Source organism: Chrysemys picta, chromosome 18, assembly GCF_011386835.1.
Source record: "Chrysemys picta bellii isolate R12L10 chromosome 18, ASM1138683v2, whole genome shotgun sequence".
Lineage (NCBI taxonomy): Eukaryota > Metazoa > Chordata > Testudines > Emydidae > Chrysemys > Chrysemys picta.
Genome location: NC_088808.1, coordinates 17,139,776 through 17,161,936, shown reverse-complemented (window position 1 = coordinate 17,161,936; position 22,161 = coordinate 17,139,776). Strand labels below are relative to the sequence as shown.

Here is a 22,161-nt window from a genome sequence, read left to right as displayed (position 1 = left end):
GCCTCCTTGTCTTTCAGTCTTCCTGCTTCCCCTCTGGAGAGGCAGCTGGACTGCCGGAGAACTGGGCAGGTGGAGAGCCAAGACATTCAGCCTCCCTGCTTCCCCACAAGCTTGGCTGCAGCTCCCCTTCAGGCAGAGAGCTGGGAAGCTATCATTTTGATTTTCCTAATTGAAAATCTTTTTTTTTTCTTCAAAATGGAAATTTTCCCACAGAAAAATTTGTCTTTGCAAAAGGAGCATTATCCATTGTACAATCATTCCGACAAGAAATTTCCCAACCAGCTGAGGTTGCAAGTCTGGGTGATGGAAAGGATAGTGGAGATGTCAGCAGTGACTGAGAAGGGAGGGAGAGGAGAGAGCGTGGGAGCAAAGGGGAGAAATTCACATTTAACATAAAAATAACAAGGAGTACTTGTGGAACCTTAGAGACTAACAAATTTGCATCTGATGAAGTGGGTTATAGCCCACGAAAGCTTATGCCCGAATAAATTTGTTAGTCTCTAACGCAGGGGTCGGCAACCTATGGCACATGTGCCAAAGGCGGCACATTAGCTGATTTACTATGGCACACTGCTGCTGGCCTGGGGTCCCCTCCACCGGCCCCGCTCAGCCTGCTGCTGGCCTGGATGGACGGAACCCCGGGCAGGCTGAGCGGGGCCGGCAGCTGGGACCCCGGCTGGAAGGGGCCGGCAGACAGAACCCCAGACCAGCAGTGGCTGAGTGGCTCAGCCCGCTGCTGGCTCAGCCCGCTGCCGGCTCTGGGGTCCCAACCGCCAGTCTGCTCAGCCTGCTGCCAGTCTGGGGTTCCATCCGCCGGCCCCTGTAAATGTAAAATGTATTACTGGCACGCAAAACCTTAAATTACCGCGAATAAATGAAGACTTGGCACACCACTTCTGAAAGTTGCCAACCCCTGCTCTAACGTGCCACAAGTACTCCTCATTGTTTTTGCTGATACAGACTAACAAGACTACTCCCTTCCCCCCCCAAAATCTACAAGTTTTCACACCACCAGCCATCTTCTACTGAGTGTAGAGGCTAGTTGTTGGGGTAAGCCATAGTCACTTGTGTTGGAAGTCAGGATAGATCATGTCGTAATGCTCAGGCTCAATCCAAGCTTGAGGTGATGGCCATATAAGAGTACTTCCTTTCCTCTCAGCGGAGCTGCTTCTTCACCAAGAGCGTCTGGAGTGTCACTGTGCAGGGGTGGTGGAAGCTCTGAACAAGGAGAAAAATGAGTTTATGAAACTCCGAGAGGACCAAAATGACATCAGCAAGAACTTCCGCAGAAGGATCCAGGACATGGAGGCCATCTTCCTCAGTTCCACTAAGGCTGAAAAGTAAGCACATTATGAGTCTCATGGTTTGTGAGGTTTCCCACTCCTGGACTGCATCCTGAATCTGCCTTATCCCAGATTTCGTGAACAGCAGCAGGTATCATTGTCATTCTCTCACTGGGATAGTTTGAAGCATTTATCTTACTGTTTGATTGCCAGGCAGCTCATTTGACTGAGGTAGGATCATTTGACCTAATTATTGCCCTGTCCACCTTCAGCTGGTCAATAACTCTAAGTGGGACAATCTTTACCAGGTTCTTTTGTCTAATGTACAGTCACATTACCCTGTAAATCTGTAATCTAAAACAGAAAAGCTTCAGCATAGAGTAACCGTTACTTGAACACACTGAGATCAAAAAGCTCATGTATCTGAGACTTTTATCATTATCCAGCCGTAGTACAGTATTTATTGCTCTTCTGCTACTTTTAGGCTTGTCAGCCATGTTTTAGAGCAATTATAATAATGAGGGGACCGATGATGTGAAAAATAAAACTAAATATAAACACTTTTTATCATCCCCAAGGATACTAGAAGGCATCTCCAGTAATGTTTGGGCAAAAATGAAATAACGAATGGAAATGACAGAGTGTAAATAAATAAGAGGAAAATTCCATTTACATTCATTGATTTGTGTGCGCCCATGTGTGTATGTACTAACTTAGCTCACACAACTATTTCTCACAAGAGTGATGGTGCCCAAAGTGTGGAATAAATATAAAGGTTGGGCTATGCTGAGTTCTTTTTTCCCTAATATCCTTTGCAAGGGAGACACATGGAATGCTTTTCTCACTTTAGTTTCCATTCCTTTGAGTGAGAGTCTTTGTTACAAAGAATCCTTTGGTTAACTCAGTTAGACTCTCTGTTTCCTCTCTCAGTGCACTGTAAAACCTAGAAACCCCAGGTCCTGTGAAGTCAGTTACTCCAGGTCCCTTCAGCAGAAGTGGAAGTTAATATCTCAAGACCAACACCTCTCCAGGGTTTCTTTATCTCCCTGCTAAGAAACTAAAGTCATTTGTGAATTTTATAAAAATTTTAGAATAAAGTAGAAAAAGTTTGTTTCATGTATCCAGATTTTATCCATGCTACCTATCCTGTACACTAGTAGCAATTGACAAGTTAGGTTATAAGAGTCCTCTTCCATAGCACTGAGTGTTTGCTAGTAGTGTGTCTGCTGTATGCTGCCGCATCAAAACATTCCCAATGGAAGGGAAGCAGAAGCGCGCTGATTAAACTCTCATTCTTCTGCTCTCTCCAAGACCCAGCAGCCTTTGAAAAGGAATGTCTACTCTCCCATAGATTTCCCTGAAAAAGCTGTCTTTTGTTATTTGCTCTTAGGTTGGTTGCTCTAAGCAACTCTCTGCACTCAGAGCTGCTTAATCATGTAGAAGTTATCCAAATATCCCTGCGGAGTTACCGGAACTATTTAGAAGAAGCCTTGGGGAAACTACGAGATTCAAACGTGGACTTTCTTAAAGCTTGCAGGTATAAGGGAGAGGTGTGAGGGTGTTTATTTCTATATCTATCTCTGTTCGCCTGGCTTGTATAGTTTTATTTCTCTCTCGCTCTCCTTGTCTCCTTACCTACATTCTGTAATTTACTGTCAAGTCAGCACAATAAAATTCAAGTTCATCCTTTAAAAAAGTATACTACTAATATTATAATAGTGTTTTCATCCCATGAAAAAATATATATAATAGGGACTGTTCAGCTAAGGATTCTTTTGAGGAGGTGGAAGAACCTAAGACAATTACTTTCCTTTCTCACTTATTGTTTTCAGATTATTTTCAGAGGGAGGTAACTTTTCTCCAGAAGAGGTGGAGTTCTTTTGTAAGCGTCTGGAGAAAGAAACAGGACGCATTGACTTCATTGAAGGCTTAATCATGATTGATATGGAGAAAATGGAGTCAAACTACTTAGAGCAAGTAGGCAGATCTTCATTCCCTTCTAGTGTTCAAATTCCTGGCTGCAGCTAGTGTAACCATTCTAATCCCCCGTGTTAATAGATTTTCGTTGTGAGACACTCTTAGATTTAGTTAATGTTTGTGTGACATGAAAATCATTATATAAATGCCAAGTGCTATTATTAAAGGCTAAGAAGGCCAAGTTTAAGTCTGATTTATCTCCTGATTTTTGGCATTTGTTTTTGAGGCTACTGAGGTTATCAACAAGTTTGAAACAAAATTCCATAATCTTGCAATGGATCGTCTCTTCATGGAGAAAATCCAGCGGTTTCTAACAAATCTACAAGTGAAAATCAAATCAGAGGTACAAATACAAATTCCAGAACTTTAGTTTGGTTCAATCTCAATCATTTATATATCTCACTTATTCTATCCAAAGTGTTTTTGGCTTGGTTTGAAGAGGCAAACACACAGATGGGACATAGGTACAGTGTTTTTATCTATTATTTAAGGACTGTTTTTTCCTCTGCCATTGCCAGCCTTGAATCTAGGGATTTAGGACCCAATCCTGCTCCTGTTGTAGTCAAGTAGGATCATGCCCTGGGTTTGCAGCACTTCACTCTAACCACCTACAACTAAATAGATCAGCCAGCTGCTTGATGCAATATAGGCCATGAAAAAAGAGTTGCTGTTATGAATCATTGAATTTGGCTTCCATTTTGGGTATCAGTGATTCAATGTTTTTGTTCTTTGAAAATAAATAGTGTGCTCTTTCATGAGGATCTCTGTGCTTGCTCCCTTCTGGAGAAATCTTTTGATAGTTCTATAAGTGTTCATTTATCTCAACTGAGTTTTCATTTCACTAACATCTGCTTCTGTTTTAGGTGGCAAACTCCAATTTACAGGCACAGACATTAAACTCCTCTTTGGAGAAATTCCTTGAGAAAATAGATGCTTGTGCTCATCCTACTGTGGATAAAGAAGTAAGTTCCAAAGACACATCACGTAGTTGTATGATGTGCATGATTGTGTGAGTCTGTTAGTATTCACCATGTTCATTGTAGTCAAACTGGCATCATATATTGTATTGAACTATAGAGGGAAAAGGAGGATATTGCCAAACCAGCAATGGGAGAAGGGCACACACATAAATATATAGATTTTATTTTTTTAAAGTCAAGAAAAATACCAAAGACTATAAATAAAGCTTTTGAGAAACATTAATTTTGGTAATGAGGCTGAAAAACTGGCAATGCCAATCAATCCTCTTTAAATTATCCGAAAGCCTTCTTACCTGATTTTGGAACAGTGAACTATCAGATTCTTGAGGCTGCCTACTGTTTAACAAAGGAAAAATTCATAATAAAAAATCAGCTACATCCAGGATCATGTGGCACAGTAGGTTAGTGCATAGGCAGGCAATTGGGGAGCACTGAGGTGAAATTCTAAAATTTAACCTTGTTCATAAGTGAAAATTAGTTCATCCTAAAATAAGTCTCCATTTGAACACATCAAACAATTTGACATGGCATTCTTTGCTCAAGAAGCTGTTGTGCAGAGGTCTTACTCTAAGGTGTCCAAGGTACCAAAAGGCCAACTCAGCCTGTTACATAAAATTGTTTATAAAAGTCAGCAAAACTTGAAGAAAGTCAAACTTGAAGAAAGCCAGGCACAAAAGTCTACTGCCACTACCCAAGGACTGTGTTAAGATCATGACTGATGAACAAAGGAGAATGGAATCAGAAATTAATTAACTAAAATTGGTGTGTTGGAAGGAAGTCTTAGTTGGTGAACAAAATAATGAGGGGATGGCTATTCCACCCATTGTTCCCTTTGGGGTCCTTAAAAAGAGACAGGGGAGGGAATGAAGATGTCAGGATGAAGGAGAAGTAGACTGAAAGGAATTAGCTTTATCATTATGGCTGACACTCCTATCATCTCCTATGACGCAGGGTCCACCATGATACCATTGGGCCTTCATCAACCTGATCCCGAGAGATGTCCTGGCCAGACTAGGCCAGAAAAAGGGACCCACACATCAACCCCTGGAATGTGTCATGTGTCCTTTACCTTCCCCACCTTATTTCTTCTCTTTCCTATATCTCTCTTTTTTGCCTTCTGTTTAATAAGAGTCTGGCTTAGCTGACCACAACACTGCCGTGAGCCCGTGACCAATGAGGCAGCTAAAACTAGGGTTACCATATCTCATAAATAAAAAAAGAGGACCCTCCACGGGTCCTGGCCCCGCCCATTTCCCCACCCCCTAGCCCCGCCCCAACTCCACCCCTTCCCCACCCTAACTCCGCCCCCTCCTCCCTTCCACTCCCAGCCAGGGGGAAAGGGCTGCCCCAGTGCTACCGGCTTCAGGGTTTGCCGAGCAGCCCCCAGACCCTGCGCCCCCAGCCGGCGCTTCCCCAGCGCAGCTGGAGCCCGGGAGGGGAAGCGCCCAGCCGGGGGCGCAGGGTCTGGAGGCTGCCCGGCAAACCGTGAAGCCGGTAGCGCTCGGGCTTTGGGCAGCCCCTATGCCTCCGGACCCTGCGCCCCCGGCTGGGCGCTTCCCCTCCCGGGCTTCGGCGGCGCAGGGTCTGGAGGCACGGGGGCTGCCCGAAGCCGGTAGCGCTCGGGCAGCCCGGCTCTTAAACAGAGCCGAGCTGCCCGAGCGCTACCGGCTTCGGGCAGCCCCTGTGCCTCCAGACCCTGCGCCCCCAGCCGGGCACTTCCCCTCCCGGGCTCCAGCGGCGCAGGGTCTGGAGGCACGGGGCTGCCCGAAGCCGGTAGCGCTCGGGCAGCCCGGCTCTTAAACAGAGCCGAAGAGTCGGGGAGGAGCAGAGATGCCATTTTCCCGGACATGTTCGGCTTTTTGGCAATTCCCCCCGGACGGGGGTTTGACTGCCGAAAAGCCGGACATGTCCGGGAAAAAGAGGACGTATGGTAACCCTACTAAAACCAATGCCCTAAACGAGAAGTTTGCCAGGTCTTGGAGTGGCTGATGAAGCCATGTGTTTCTCTAGCAGTGAGGTTGCAGGTGAAAGTCAACACCAGAGACAGATGCTGCATTTTCTGTCTTTTTTGTCCTCTTCTGTGTGTGTTTGTTTTGTGTAGTCTTAAAGGAAACAGGACTGGATTTCAGCAACAGCAACATCAGTTCCAGACCGTATCAGCTAGTTTTTTCTCTTTTCCCCAAAAAGGACAGTTATTACCATCTAAAAGGCTGTCAAACAGGAGGTTCTCACTACAAAAACGCTCTACAGTTTAAATAAAGAATAAGGGATATTTTTAAAATGAAAACTTTTCTTACTACTTTACATTTTAAATGATTTAACTATTTTTCCTTCCTTTTTCTATATCTTTAATAAAAAGGTTGTAATGATTTTTAATTACATTTGTTGCCCTTGGCTAAGCAGGCCGAGGTCTCTGTACTCAAAACCCTGAATCATGTTAAGCTGTTTAGTGTTTTTTCAGTGACGGGGTCAGGTAACACCTTTGACTCTCAGGGTCCATTTATTCCATTGATATTAATACAACGAAGTTCCTTCTCCATGCTTCCTCCCACTACTGTATCACAGCTGATAAGAGTCATGAGAAGTTGCATTGGTAGAGACACTAAAACCACAAATCCTTCATTTTCCTGAGCAGCATGTTCACACTCAAAATTATTTTCAAAAAAGAAAAACATCAGCTTCTCTAGGCAGTGAATTGACCCCCTGCTTTCCACACCTGCCTAGATACAAAAGTGATAGAACAGATTAGAAACATCTTCGACAGACAGATGTGATATGTCATCATGTTTGGTACATTCTAAATTTTCTACCATATTGAGCAAAATACTATTCACATTATCCTTGCTTTTTAACTAGGCTGTGACTTCGAAAGAACTGTATGACGTTGCCAAAACTGTGATGAAAGAACTGAAAAAAAGGAGCAAGTATCTCAATTGCCTGCTGGTAAATACGATCATCCCCTTCTGTACTGTAAGATACCGTTAGCTGGAATCTCTGTATTTTATATACTCTTTGCGTTTGAATAGTAAAATTCACCCAAACTCTTTTGATGACGCCTGTATTTTAAAAGGTTTTCAGAATCCATATTTTGAATTTTCATGTAAAACGTTCGTATGCTATTGAATTTCAAATGATCACAAGCTGCCCAAGAGGTGGTGATATAGGGCCCAATCTTGCAAGGTACTGAGTGCCTTCAACCACCAATGAGGCTACCAAGTGTTGACGGTGCTCAGACTACTCCGGAGATGCTCAGCACTTTGTAGGAGATGATCCTTAATGAGAGGTTGTGCTTGTGCAGCGTGTGTGTGTTTGAGTGTGTTTTTAAAGGTTTCTTTAAGGAATTCAGATGCACTTGCTGAAGGCTTTGACTGGATAGCAGATTTTGTATCAGGTGATTAATCTTCCTTATTGGTTGGTACATCATCTTTATAGAGTGTTTTATTTTGTAAACTAGAAGGCATCATTATTATTAATTATATTTATTTGAAGATTGCTTGTAATAATTATAGTAATACTTAACTCTCAACCTCTCATAGCTGCAGAAAGGGGAAAAATCGATTGGAAATGTTTCCAAGTTATAAAACTCTTTCGTCTAGCCTGCGGGGCAACAGGGTTGGTAGCCGGCACCTCCATGGAACGGTATAACTAACTGCCTGTTCTCTTTAGTAATATCTGATTTTGTTTTCCTCCACTTCCAGGACCCCATCCCAGCTCAGACAGAGTTTGCATTACGAGGTTCCATTGCAGCTGCAGTCCGATCAGAGAGTCTCAAAGAGGAGAGTAGGATGGTTATGGGGATAGACAATGTTCCACTGTTGAATCCAAGCAGAATTGGAAAGTCAGTAATTGATGATGTAGCAGTAAGCGTCATCAAAAATTTACTCCAGTAAGTAAACGCTCTCAGTGCCTAAAGATGTTATTCCTTTAACTTATTTAATTTTTTGCTCACTGTATGTACATCTTATTGTCATGTTGTGCACAGGAGGCAGTGCAAGCAATTCAAATACATATTTACTACTTGTGTTCTGGTAGCACATAAAGATCCCACTGAATTTAAATCTTCCGGGCCATTTCTGTGCCAGTGCAGGATGAAGAAGTTTTTATGCAGTACTTTTTCATGTGTTTTGTCCAGTCTAGTTTTAAAAGTCCCAAGCAATGGGATTTCTGCCTCTTCTTGAGGGAGATATTTCACAACCTAAACTATCTTACTGTCACAATGGTAGTGATAGAATTTGAACATAAGAATGGCCATACTGGGTCAGACCAAAGATACATCCAGCCTAGTATCCTGTCTGCCGACAGTGGCCAATGCCAGGTACCCCAGAGGGAGTGAACCTAACAGGTAATGATCAAGTGATCTCTCTCCTGCCATCCATCCCCACCCTCTGACAAACAGAGGCAAGGGACACCATTCCTTACCCATCCTGGCTCATAGTTAATGGACTTAACCTCCACGAATTTATCTAGTTCTCTTTTAAACCCTGTTATAGTCCTAGCCTTCACAACCTCCTCAGGCAAGGAGTTCCACTGGTTGACTGTGTGCTGTGTGAAGAAGAACTTCCTTTTATTTGTTTTAAACCTGCTGCCCATTAATTTCATTTGGTGGCCCCTAGTTCTTATATTATGGGAACAAGTAAATAACTTTTCCATATTCACTTTCGCCACACCACTCATCATTTTATATACCTCTATCATATCCCCCCTTAGTCTCCTCTTTTCCAAGCTGAAAAGTCCTAGCCTCTTTAATCTCTCCTCATATGGGACCCATTCCAAATCCCTAGTCATTTTAGTTGCCCTTCTCTGAACCTTTTCTAATGCCAGTATATCTTTTTTGAGATCAGGAGACCACATCTGTGCGCAGTATTCAAGATGTGGGTGTACCATGGATTTATATAAGGACAATAAGATATTCTCTGTCTTTATTCTCTATCCCTTTTTAAATGATTCCTAACATCCTGTTTGCTTTTTTGACTGCCACTGCACACTCAGTGGACGTCTGCAGAGAACTATCCACGATGACTCCAAGATCTCTTTCCTGATTAGTTGTAGCTAAATAAGCCCCCATCATATTGTATGTATAGTCGGGGTTATTTTTTCCAATGTGCATTACTTTACATTTATTCACATTAAATTTCATTTGCCATTTTGTTGCCCAGTCACTTAGTTTTGTGAGATCTTTTTGAAGTTCTTCAGTCTGCTTTGGTCTTAACTATCTTGAGCAGTTTAGTATTGTCTGCAAACTTTGCCACCTCACTGTTTACCCCTTTCTCCAGATCATTTATGAATAAGTTGAATAGGATTGGATCTAGGCCTGACTCTTGGGGAACACCATTAGTTACCCCTCTCCATTCTGAAAATTTACCATTTATTCCTACCCTTTGTTCCCTGTCTTTTAACCAGTTCTCAATCCATGAAAGGATCTTCCCTCTTATCCCATGACAACTTAATTTACATAAGAGCCTTTGGTGAGGGACCTTGTCAAAGGCTTTCTGGAAATCTAAGTACACTATGTCCACTGGATCCCCCTTGTCCACATGTTTATTGACCCCTTCAAGGAATTCTAATAGATTATTAAGACATGATTTCCCTTTACAGAAACCATGTTAACTTTTGCCCAACAATTTATGTTCTTCTATGTGTCTGACAATTTTATTCTTTACTATTGTTTCAACTAATTTGTCCGGTACTGATGTTAGACTTACCGGTTTGTAATTGCCGGGATCACCTCTAGAGCCTTTTTTAAATATTGGCATTACATTAGCTATCTTCCAGTCATTGGGTACAGATAAGCTGATTTAAAGGGCAGGTTACAAACCATAGTTAATATTTCCGCAATTTCACATTTGAGTTTTTTCAGAACTCTTGGGTGAATGCCATCTGGTCCCGGTGACTTGTTACTGTTAAATTTATCAATTAATTCCAAAACCTCCTCTAATGACACTTCAATCTGTGAGAATTCCTCAGATTTGTCACCTACAAAGGATGGCTCAGGTTTCACTAGTTCAATTAAATTTCACTAGTTCAACTAAAGTGCTGTAAAAATAGATGTTAACTGAGTACTAGTTTTCTGGCTTCAAGGGCATTGTTTGACTTAAAGGGAGATAAAATGTTCCATAAAGGTAAACGTATGAGGAAAATGTATAAACGTTAATGAATAATTAGACAGTGGATGGTGTGAAATGGCAAGCTCCAGACCTTTTCAATAGCATGTTTGAATGCACAATTGTGCTTGCAGAAACTTCTAATTTTCAATTATACTACATCATTTGAATTATTCTTGTGCAAATTATTGCAGTTAGACATGCCTTTGTAAATTTAGCCCTAACATTAGGCAGTATCTCAGAGATTAAAGTGCTCTCAGACCATGACAACGATAGAGAACTGGTAGCTGGGTATTTAGAAGCTACATAGCTCTTAATTTTTGTTTCAGAATTCAGCAACCCAAGAAATCTCCAGAACTGCGGTATGAGAGAGATGATCGCTCACAGTCAGTAGCAGGAGGTATGCAAGCACTCCTTTTACTGCTGAAGTTCTCTTTCTTATGGATTGACCGAAAGAAATATATATTTTAACTGACAACTCTTAATATGTGACTATATATTTATACCTCTGAGCAGGAATAAAGTACATATCCGCCTACTACAGGCCATGTTTTTTCTTGTTTGCATCATACATGCCAGTTGACTGGGTATGTGCGCACCAGACATCCTTTGAGATATGGGGTGCAGGGAAACATACTGGATAGCCATATCTCCTAGTGCTGTCTTGAGAGGTTGGATGAATCCTGTCCTGCTGCTTATGAGAAGGAAAGAGGCCCCCTACACACTCTTTCTTTGTCCCCAACCATATGCGCCAGTGTACAGGGGACAAAACTTATCCCTATTTCTTTATGTGAGTGCATATATACTCCCTTAGGAGAAGGCAGTGATATTCTCTCTCTATTTTTTGTTTTTGTTTTGTTTTAAATGAAGGATTATGTTGGTTTAGGTAAAGTGTATGTGACAGCTGTTCATGTAATTCCATTGAGGTTTTGAAAGTGGCAGCTCTCCATATAACTTCCATGGAGGTTAATAGGACTTTTAGAACTAAACCCCATGCAGCACTTTGAAAAGGTACCCGTGATGGAGATCCAGTGATAGAGTAATCCCTCTTCCCACATCCTTGCCTTGGTCCTAGACATGATGCAATATGAGCTTTCTCAGGCTGCCTAATCAATAATCTCCCTCTGACATGGAGAGTCCACTCTGGGCTAGCCATACCTGCTCATTTCTGAGCCTCCCTTAAGCAGACACTGCCATTTGTGTCAAACACGTGGTAGTTTTATAAGGACACACATTCACCAGAGACTGAGTTGAGGCCATCAAACTCAGGTCACTTAGTACTTCAAGTTGGACTTAAACTCTGGTGTGAAAAGTGAAAGCTGAGAGCTGTAGCCAGAGAAGAACCCAACCTCTTATGAAAGAAGCATCTAATCAGGCAGGGACAAATTGGTTTGGATGAGACAAAAATATGCTCATCCAAACCTTTCTGAGGTTCAGAAACTGTTTGCTTAGCTACTCTGTATGTTTTCCACTTGCTTTTATTCCTAATTTAGTTCAGGACCTGAAGTGGAAATACCAAAACACAGTAAAGGAGACTATTCTCTTGTGGCTGGATTGTGCCCTTGTCTTAAATGGCCCTGCAAGGGAATGAAACCCCTGAGCCCTTTCTCACCTTGTGAGATATACCTGGATCTTGCGCCTACATTTGGTGCAGAGAGCAGCTCCTAGTTTCTAGATTCTCTTCCCATGAGCATATAGATGGGATGGGGCTGGAGGGAAGCCAGGAATGGCAGAGGCTCATACCGCTTCCCTACCCAAAGGTGATGCAAGGAGCTCTTCCCTGGGCACCTGCTGGGACAGCACACCTACATCCTGCATAGATTAGCACCTAGACTTCTGGGTGCTGAATCCAATTTAGAAACATCTTGATGTTTTCTCTTCACTAGTGTCAATTAATGTTAGGAGTACTCCGCATGGAAATGGAAACACATGCTATATAAATGTATAGAAATGACTTCAAATTTGGCTTACAGAATTTATTTCCTCTTTCCTTATAAGCGATTTATCAACCCGTTTATCAACCCATTTATCAACCCATTTATCAGCCGATTTATCAAGCAACTTATCAGGCTCCCACAGCACAGAGAGGTTCTGTTTCAAATCTGCATGCTGAAAGTCCCCAGAACTCTGTTCCTTATGGCAATTTATCTGTAGGACCCAAGATGTCTACCTCTGTAAACAAAAAGTTCTCAGTGGGGAGGTAAGGACTATGGAAAGAGAAACTCCAGCATCTTGTGTATGTGTTTTTGTGTCTACTTCCCTCTAACACTAGCCTGTTTTCCATCCTCCCACACATTCTCACTACCGTTGGTGTGAGCCTTTTCCACAGTGGTGCCTACCATCTGGAACAGCTGCGCTGTGTGTTTGTGCCTTATCAGCTCGCTCTCATTTCAAATCACATCTCAAACCTCACCTCTACCTATTAATTTCTCTCTCTCTCTCTCTCTCTCTCTCTCTCTCTCCTATTTCAGTTAATACAAAGTGTTTTGGATGCAGGTTGATGCTATACAAAGTTGTGTGTATGTAATATAAAAACAGAGTGTAATTTCCAAATATATGGATGTGTGTGTATATTATTGATAGCACAGACAGCACAGGTATCGTAATTTTCAAATGTGGGTGCCTAAACTGGATGTCCTATTTTGGAAACTCAACTTGGCTCTTAAACACATTAAATGGGCATTTTTGTGGCTAGATGCTAATCTGTATGCAGTGTAGTTGTAGCGATGTTGATCGCAGGATATTAACACGATAAGGTGGGTGAGGTAATATCTTGTATTGGATCATCTGTTCTAAAGGAAGGTCAGGAAAGGGAGGATCTGGAAGGCCCATAGGAAGCCGAATCCTGAGAACGTCTCTATCAGATGATAATTTTCATGTCATATAAATGTGGGGCATGAAAATCTTCACAGCTTTTTTTTGTAATTTGATAAAGTTTATATGACCGTGGTATCATAAACAACTGGCTGGGGGGGAGGGGAGGGAGAGACAATGTATTAAAAGTCTGAATTCTTTTGAATAAAGTAGAAAATCTTTGCCTTTTTCAGCATACAAAAATACTCGAGATCAGGTCGAATTGACAAGAAGTTCCACATCTTTGGAGAGAAGCCTAAAGAATCTGAGTAAGTTTGCTCTGTATTTCCTAAAGTATTGATCCAATGCACAGTTAAATTGCTATTTTTGTAAAGCTAGATTAGACAATTGTACAGTCTTAATGACAATGGAATAAACGTGAAGTGTTAATTATAGGTGTGGTTGTTTTATATCCTTTGATGCATTGGATAAAAAGGGACACAAAAGGAGAAGGAGTGGAAACCTGTCAAAAAGCATAATGATGGAAGCTATAGAACTATATTATGTATGCCCCTTAGCGTAGAAATTTAGCTGGTTTTGCCTTTTTTGTTATGCTACACCTAATATTTTCTGCATGGGCTTTTGTATGTGCATTTTACTCTTGTCTTTGCTTGCTTTGAAGAGGAGCTGTACCAAGAGGGATGGGGTCATCTTAGGCATTCTTACAGCAACATGTACAAATATATGTTATTTACATTGTAGTTATGATTTATTTTAATATATTTACCTCTCATATTCAATGAGATAAAATGTTTTTAAAAGTCAGAAATATTCCCAGTACCAAGTACTTTTTGCATTGTCATTGTGTTTTGGTTTCAGTCATTTTAAGGGGATTATCACCTGTATTCTCTGGGAGGGTAATGATACCTTGCTGTATCTTGCTGAGGTAAGAAAACTTTATTTTCTGCAGTCAATTTCTACTATTGCGGATTTACTCCTGTAGTAGTTTAGCAATTTGGTTCTACTATATTGCAATGGAACTCCACAATAATTTTTCTTACTTTATTAGTGCATCCAGTGTATAATAATAATAATACTTAATACATGCATTTGCTTTTATATCTTAAAGTTCTGTACAAACAATAACTAAACTTTATACCATCCCTGTTTGGCAGAATAGCAGGTGTGGATGAATATACATACCTCTGCCATAGTTATGTGATAGAAAGGCTTCACTACCAACACAACTCAAACCCTGTTAGTTGTAACAGGGTCAGCCAGTAGGCTCAGATTACGACAAAATGGAGGTGAAAAAGTCTTGGTCTCAGTTTTTCACAGCCTATTATAAATATACCAAAATGCCCTGCTTTTAATGGCCATAACCACATCTCAGTGTCGTGAATTCAGAGACTACAACATCACCTTAATAACAAGATGATTGGGAAAGCTGAGAGCAGAGACTGGATGTGATCTAGTTACAAGGGAAAGAGGTTTGACAAAACGCCTGATATCTGGTAATGAATCTGCATTCTCAGCAAACATTCCCTGCTCAGGTCAAAGCTGACGGTAAAGCTCAAGTGGGGGAGGATAAAGGTGGCACAGAACGAAGGGGAGGGTGAAAGACCTAAAGATCCACTGTACTGATATGTTCGCAGTAGTGACTCTTAGATTGGACACTTTGTCAAGTCCTTTTCTTTACCTCGTCTTTACCTTCCAAAGGAGTTTTACCGAAAGGATAAGCATCAAATCACAAGGCCTGAATATCTGCAAGAGACATTTGACCATTGTGCAGAATTGTTTGGGCAGAAGCTCCTGTCTTATCAGAGCCAGACGGATGATTACCATAATTCCTGCCTAATAGGTAAAATCCTAGGACCTAATACTTTGTCATATGTATCAATTGGAATTGAAAACTGAAATGATCAGAAGTCCAGAGTTTTCTTAATTCAGTCTTGGGCCTATGCCAATGGAAGAAGAAGGAACCAGGGTAGGCTTAGTATAAATTTAAGGTCCTGTTATCATTGAAAAGGCTGGAATCTCTGCTTTCAAATTGTGCAAAGTTTTAAAGCCTAGTTATGTTTCTACTCCAGTCAGTGGCAATACTCTCATTAACTTCTGTGGGACCAGAATTGGGCCAATTACCTGTAACTGGGGTGCTGTCAGTTACTAAAATTTATGTGAGAAAGACCATTGCAAAAATATTTAATTGGAAGTCTTGTACAAATGCTTCAGGACTTGTGTGTGTCGTCAACCAGTGGTCCTGGGCCAGTGGACAGAAAGAGGAGTGTGTGTGAAAGAAAATTCCAGTCACTTTTGGCACTTATACTATACATTAGTTTGTTTGTTTTCTGGTTCCTTGACATCAATGTCTTTATGTGACACAAACCTTCCTGTGGCTGCCTTTCTCACCAGAGTTCTGGGATCAGTTGAAGTTGTTTGAAGAACAACTCCCTCATGTCTCCCATCTGGTTATCGACAGCCTTCTTAAAGAGCATGAGCAGCAGCTCAGACACTCCACTGATCAGATCCGGCAACTCTTCAGAGAACAGCTGGAAGAATGGGACAATGCAAAGGTATGGTTTATGGGCATGCTGGAATACCTCCGGTATAAAGTATCCACTGTCTGACAGAACATGTTATTGTCATTTACATTAAACTCATTTGCTTGCTTACGCCACTGACTCCTAAACCACCCCCTGATTTCATTTCCTAGTTTCAGTCTCATATTTTTAATTAGAATAGTTAAACTTGGAGGTAAGTTCAGGCTTTCAAAAGCATGTTATGATTTTGTTTTGTTTCCAGTATTTTTACTTGCTGTCCATATGAATCTCTGTTCTTTGATTAAAAAAAACCTATTCTTGTTTTCACTATAAATATCTCTAAGTGCTGTGTGTTAAGCGGAGTGGTGATCCTTAGTTGACACTAGTAAGCTTGTGTGCACTGTTCCTTTGGGAGTAGAGAATCTGGAAGTTCTGTGAATATTCAGAGGATCGGGGCTGGGCACTCCAAAGCAATGGGTGGTGGTGTGTGCCTATTGCTAATAGCAAGAGCAAGGCCAGCGAAGGCCTGGAGGACAATGCTAGTGCTGCCAGAGGCCGGTAGAGTTAAGGGTCTGACCCACAGTAGGTACAACAAGATTTCCTCATGCTAAGGGTAGGTGATAGTGAGGTGCCTCGCAACCCGGGGGACCCCTAAGAAGCATCACAATGTCACTGATGTCTCAGGGTTCTCTGCTGGAGCCTACCTGCTTCCCTCACCCTCTGTCATCTCTCTGTCCCCACTCTGATCTATCTGGGGATTCTCTCTATGCAGCTTGTTGCTATTCTTTATAGGGGAATCACACCTGAGCAGGGATCAGCTATCTCCTTAGTAACTAGGGTTGGCTAGCCCCAAGCCTTTAGCCATTAAAGAGCATGCCACCCTGTTACAACTGATGCACAAAAGAGTTGTGTTTCTACTCATCCCTCTTTCTCTCTAGGACCCAGTCACACATTCTTTACAGAAAATGCTAGTGATGTATTTGTTTGATTAAAGGCTGAGAACAAGAACAAACTGCGTCCAGCTCTGGGGCACCCAGACAACTTACCCCAGCTGGAGGTTTTGTGCCAGGAGGAGTTAAAAAGACAAAAAGACCAAGCTGATGGGATACTCTTTAACACTCAGAAACTGCAGGTATGAGTGACATACTAAACTGTGGCTTGTTAGAACCTATTTGATTTCTTGCTCAAGGTCAGAGGTTGGAGTTTAGGATGCATTTTACCTCCCCATTAAAAGTGAACTGGAAAAGATTTTTAGTTTTAGGCAACCCCATTAAAGACAATATCTTTTGACTCTTAATTCTGTGCTGTCACCACTAGACCATGCTTTCTTCCTAAGATTGTAGTCAATCTGTTGTTTCCATGGGGTATTTATTCACAGTGCAAACTGAGGAAAGGGATGAACTTGCATTTGTCTACTCCCATAATGATAATAGTCTTGGTTCTGAAACTAGTGTTGTAGTATCAGAGGGGTAGCCGTGTTAGTCTGAATCTGTAAAAAGCAACAGAGGGTCCTGTGGCACCTTTGAGACTAACAGAAGTATTGGGAGCATAAGCTTTCGTGGGTAAGAACCTCACTTCTTCAGATGCACTTCTTGCATCTGAAGAAGTGAGGTTCTTACCCACAAAAGCTTATGCTCCCAATACTTCTGTTAGTCTCAAAGGTGCCACAGGACCCTCTGTTGCTTCTTAGTGTTGTAGTGACGGCGTGTGAGAATGGAGTAATGGTGACATCTCCTGGTTAGCTATCTTAATAGCAGCAGGTGATGGGTGTTTTCCCTGTGGATGTTTCGGTTTTCTAACTAATCATATTGTGCAACTCTTTGGGCAGATTCTGTCTAACTACACAGATCTTCTTATGCCATTTAATAATTTACATCAATCTAATCAATAACATGTTTGCATTAGGAGCGTTCCAGAGAGGCCACTCTGTGAGCTTTTCATAAAGTGCTGCTCTGTAGCTGTTGCACAAAAGCGAGGTTGGAGAGCTGTGTAACTCTTCAGAGCTGCTCTGAAAGGAGATGAGATTCTTTGGAGGGAGAACTTTTCCCATCTCCACTCATACTCGAATCCTAACTGATAACTGTGTCCCCACAGGCCTGTGCTGCTGAGTGTGCCCAGAAATTTGTTTCTGCGCTAGCTAGCCTCACAGAAAACCTGCTTCTGGAGTTAGATGAAAGTATCACCGTTGATGATGTACAAGTAGCAAGTAAGTCAACTGAATGGAACACTTACCCAGTTCTCCACTTCCTTCTTGGTGCTTTAAGTAAAATGTTGTTAAAAGGAGAAATAGAGTTCCTTCTGTAATCTTCTGCACTATTGCTTCTAGAATTGCAAATGCCTATTGCTTTTCATAGCTATATTTCATTATACCGAATAACTTGTAATGCCAAATGCTGTCATCCATTGATTTTTTCTTATAGTGTTCCTTGTCTAAAGGTTTCAAGGGAAGTTTTATGCAATTTAAATTTAGTAAAAAGTACCCAGAGATTTGGATGAGTGCTATTCTGGTTGCTTATCAGACTAACTATCAGTAAAAGTTTAGAGTTTGTGGTTTCAGATCAAGTTCTTGAGAGCGACATATTTGCATCTCCCTTCTTCCCTGACTGACACTGTAAGGGAGGTTCTGTGCTGCGCCCCTTGGAGATGCAGCATAGACTGCACAGACCAGGGGGAGGAAGTGGTGAGAGTCCAATGGTGGTTTGTGCACTCAAGATTCTAAGTTGCCATGGGGGCTGGTACAACCCCCGGCTGCTCTAATTACAGCTGCCTCCCAGGGCCGCCTGTTAACTAGTTTGCAGCCCAGAATCTTTACCTCTGCCACCCCCTACTCTGGGTCTTGTGACCAAACCAGAATTGGCCCTTAGGATGTTCCAACACCTCAGTCCCACCACACGGCCGTTCAGGATGCTATTCACAGGGCTCTAGGGTCAATTGGAAAACTATTTCTGTGCTCTGGTGATGAGGTTTAGGAATAGGAGACACTTGAGTACTGTGAAAGGAAAGAATTCGGATGATCCACTGACTTCTTGCAAAGTTACCTCTTGAAAACTAAAAGTATCCAGCTTCGTGCAGTTGCTTTGGAGCAATGATATGTAGCTGGTCTTGTCTCGCTGTTACTAAGTCTGTCCTTTGCTGTGTCCCAGAAATTGAAATGCCGAAAGAGAAGATCTCCACCTTAATCCGTCGTAAACGAGCTGGGCTTTCTTTAGAGATCCATGACATTAAGCCGTTAACTGAACGTGGCAGCAGGTATCACTAGTATATATTGAATGCTTCTCTGCACATTTTCTGTCAAAAATGCTTCCGGGTACTGTCCACACAGTTTTCTACCACACTTGTTGATGTCACTACACTTGTTGAACTTCCTAAGTTCTACCCACAACAATTATGATGTTGTTTCTCTAGTAACTAATGTACTTCAGAGAGGGGGGAAATGCCGACCTCGGGACAAACCCTACCTGTTTTGATCATGTGACCACATATTAATCAATGGGATTCGCACATAACAAAAAACAAAGCATTTTTTTTGTTCTAGTTTTTTTTAGTAACTAAATTCCCCACTCCCAGGCTAAGAATATGAAAGGCAAGTATTAATCTAGATTCTGCTTTTGTGAAGATTTCTTTCTGGGAAAAAAAAAAATCTGTATTTCCTCTTTAGGTATAACTAGCAGTAAAATCGTTCTACTCCCTTCCTCCTCCTCCACCAAAATTTTTTTAAAAAATTTCTTGTTTGTGGTTTTAAGGACCTGGCCAGGAATACCCAAGACCACGCTCACAGACGTTCCAGACCATATTCTCTGCAGAGAAACTGCCTCTGTGACAACAGCCAAAACTACTCTGGGTCATGTTTCAGCAGAAGAAGCAAGAGATGCAGCCTATGTGGTTTGTGTGGGAGAGAGGTGTAATTTCAGGGGGCTATAAGAGAAGAAAATGTACCTGCTCATACAACCAAGGCACACTGCGAGTCTTTTCAAAGATTATAGTCAAAATCAGTGACTAGAAATCCCCCCTCATTTCTATTTCTTTATAATGATGACAGAAGTAGAAAGTGCTTGAGTGATTTCTGCTGAGAGCCTTTTCCATCAGGCACTTCCCCACTTTCCAATAGGACAAAACAACGAATGGTGCCAGAACAGATGATCACTGATGTATGTCCATAGAATTGCAGTTTGGACAGTAACTGTGTTGTCAGGATTTCCCCCTCATGCTGTTTCAATACAGCACTCATTTCTCTTCCCAAAGTCTGCAATTTCAGTCTTGGATCACAAGGCTAATTCTCCCTTGGAGTGGAATGGGTGGTAAGATCCATTCCCATTTCCATCCTAAATCCTGAGTCATCTCAGATTTCTCTTTCTGCCACTAGTAGGGTCACCCTCTCGTCACTTTGGCCAGTAGGAAAAATGAACAGATTCTATTCCAGATTACTTCAAAGCCCTCCAACTCACATTGCAGATAGCTCAAAGAACAGCAAAATCAGCAGCAGGGGAAAGGTGCTTTAAGTCCTCCTGGGAATAAAAGATCAACGTGGCTGGGCCAGTTCTGGAAGTGACTTTATTTCAACAATCATTTGTATGGAGAGTACAAAATATATATATATTACGGCAGAGGTAGCAAGACCATAAAACGGTGTCAGTTTTATATATGTAGTAATGATAATGAAGCACTTGCCTCAAAACACTCCTGTGAGGTAGGCATGGTGTATGCATAGATGTGTCTGAGTAATATTAATCAATGTATATATCATATAGTACATACATACTGCACAATAAAATATATTTTGGTAAGGCAAAATGAAACAATGAAGTGTAGGTTCAAGAAAACCGTTTTCATTTTTAGAACAAGAACTCATTTGTTTGGTCTGGAGGTTTTAATGATGGTAGAAGGTTCACAACTTCCCCATCCTGTCTAGGTGATGTACCTCCGAGCAGCTTCATCACACAGTTTAGCTCGTCTCTCTGCCTTAGCGAGTTCTAGGACAAAAGCAGATTTGAGACTTAGAGCCCTTCCCCCTTCTAGAACAAGTAGATCTTTACTCATAGGAACTCACTGAGGTGGGCTAGAGCATCTAACATTGTAACCCAATGTATACTTAAAAGCAAAACTTAAATATTTATTTTGTTTGTTTCAGTAGCCATTAAATAAAGGAAAGAAAAGGAGGCAATGAATAATTAAATAGCTGTATAGCTCTGTTGTCAAATATGGAAAATAAGTGGCCAGTGCACAAATCATTTGACACAGCAGGGCAGGGCATGGAGTTAGAAACTAAAAGAAATGGCAGGTACACCTCTACCCCAATATAACGCGACCCGATATAACACGAATTCGGATATAACGTGGTAAAGCAGTGCTCCGGGGTGGCAGGGCTGCGCACTCCGGTGGATCAAAGCAAGTTCAATATAATGCGGTTTCACCTATAATGCGGTAAGATTTTTTGGTTGCTGAGGACAGCGTTCTATCGAGGTAGAGGTGTATATCTGATCTTAACCAGTTTCTTCTTTTTGGTTATTTGTTCAGAAATATAAGCATAAGCTGGAAGAGGAGTTTGCGAAGATTAAGGAGGAAAAGACAGCCCAGTTAATGAAGGCTCAACGCTGGGAGGGTTGGTGGAAACAATCCGTTCAGAAGATAAAGCAGCTGTATGCTTGAACCTCGTGTTACATATACATCTGTGTTAATAATATATCAGTGACTTTGTTCTACAAATAAAACTTTATACTTTACTTTATTAGAGGAAAAAGTTTGATCGTCCTGTTACTTTCCTAGACTAATTGGTGAATGTCTGTAAATGCTCCATCGAGAGTCCGTCTTTGCTGACTGGTCTATGTCCAAAGCTGATTCTGTCGTGAGAATAATTAGTTGTTCTTGTGTCTCTTTATAACAGCCACTAACAGATGGAGGTTAGGAAGAAATTTCTCCTATAGACTAGTTACTTTGTATTGTCCACTATTGGATTACTTGAACCTTACTCTGAGGCATTTAGTACTGGCCAGTGTCAGAGACCAGATGCTGTATTAGCTGCACTATAGATCTGGTCCAATCTGGCAATTCCTGTAACTAATGTACTTGATACTTAGTCTAATTAGGATCATCTGTAGCACCGTTTTAACATTGCTGCCCTCTGGAATAATAGCTGCTTATATTGAGACGCTGGGTATTTTTGTTAATAACTCAGCCACTTCGGTCTTAAACTCCCTGAGAACTCTTGGATTTATCCCATCCCTTGTCCTTGTATCCAGACTGAAAATGCCTTGTTCTTCCCCCCTAGAGCTTATTTTCTAAACCTTGAATCACATACATTGTTTTCTTCTGAGCTCTTTCTTTCTCTTATTGTAGTGAACTTTAAGGATTCTAGTCTTAAGGGGTCAAAAGTGTACATGCTTTAGCTCATCTTTTGGCCATTTAAAAATTATTTTATTACATGCAGATAAATTCAAGCCTCTTAGGTAGAATTTTTTAACAATCCTCCAATCATTCAAGCTAGGGCATT

General features: G+C 41.5%; 1 protein-coding gene across 5 annotated transcripts in view; it reads left to right on the top strand.

Annotated features, from left to right (window-relative positions):
- Nucleotides 1–21,399, top strand: part of CCDC180 (coiled-coil domain containing 180) — a 43,248-nt gene extending 21,849 nt beyond the window's left edge. For 4 of the 5 annotated variants that reach the window (XM_065571924.1, XM_065571919.1, XM_065571923.1 and 1 more), the window contains 18 exons: nt 1,160–1,340; nt 2,674–2,820; nt 3,116–3,260; nt 3,487–3,603; nt 4,124–4,222; nt 7,097–7,183; nt 7,939–8,126; nt 10,671–10,741; nt 12,340–12,541; nt 13,389–13,463; nt 14,014–14,080; nt 14,854–14,995; nt 15,547–15,707; nt 16,669–16,806; nt 17,769–17,880; nt 18,818–18,923; nt 19,418–19,556; nt 21,189–21,399. In XM_065571924.1, coding sequence (XP_065427996.1) covers nt 1,160–1,340; nt 2,674–2,820; nt 3,116–3,260; nt 3,487–3,603; nt 4,124–4,222; nt 7,097–7,183; nt 7,939–8,126; nt 10,671–10,741; nt 12,340–12,541; nt 13,389–13,463; nt 14,014–14,080; nt 14,854–14,995; nt 15,547–15,707; nt 16,669–16,806; nt 17,769–17,880; nt 18,818–18,923; nt 19,418–19,556; nt 21,189–21,320 — 2,309 coding nt within the window. In that variant the 3' untranslated portion in view covers nt 21,321–21,399. The remainder of the gene's footprint in view (nt 1–1,159; nt 1,341–2,673; nt 2,821–3,115; nt 3,261–3,486; nt 3,604–4,123; nt 4,223–7,096; nt 7,184–7,938; nt 8,127–10,670; nt 10,742–12,339; nt 12,542–13,388; nt 13,464–14,013; nt 14,081–14,853; nt 14,996–15,546; nt 15,708–16,668; nt 16,807–17,768; nt 17,881–18,817; nt 18,924–19,417; nt 19,557–21,188) is intronic. The other variant, XM_065571921.1, reaches the window with a different exon arrangement.
- The last annotated feature ends 762 nt before the right edge of the window (nt 21,400–22,161 follow it).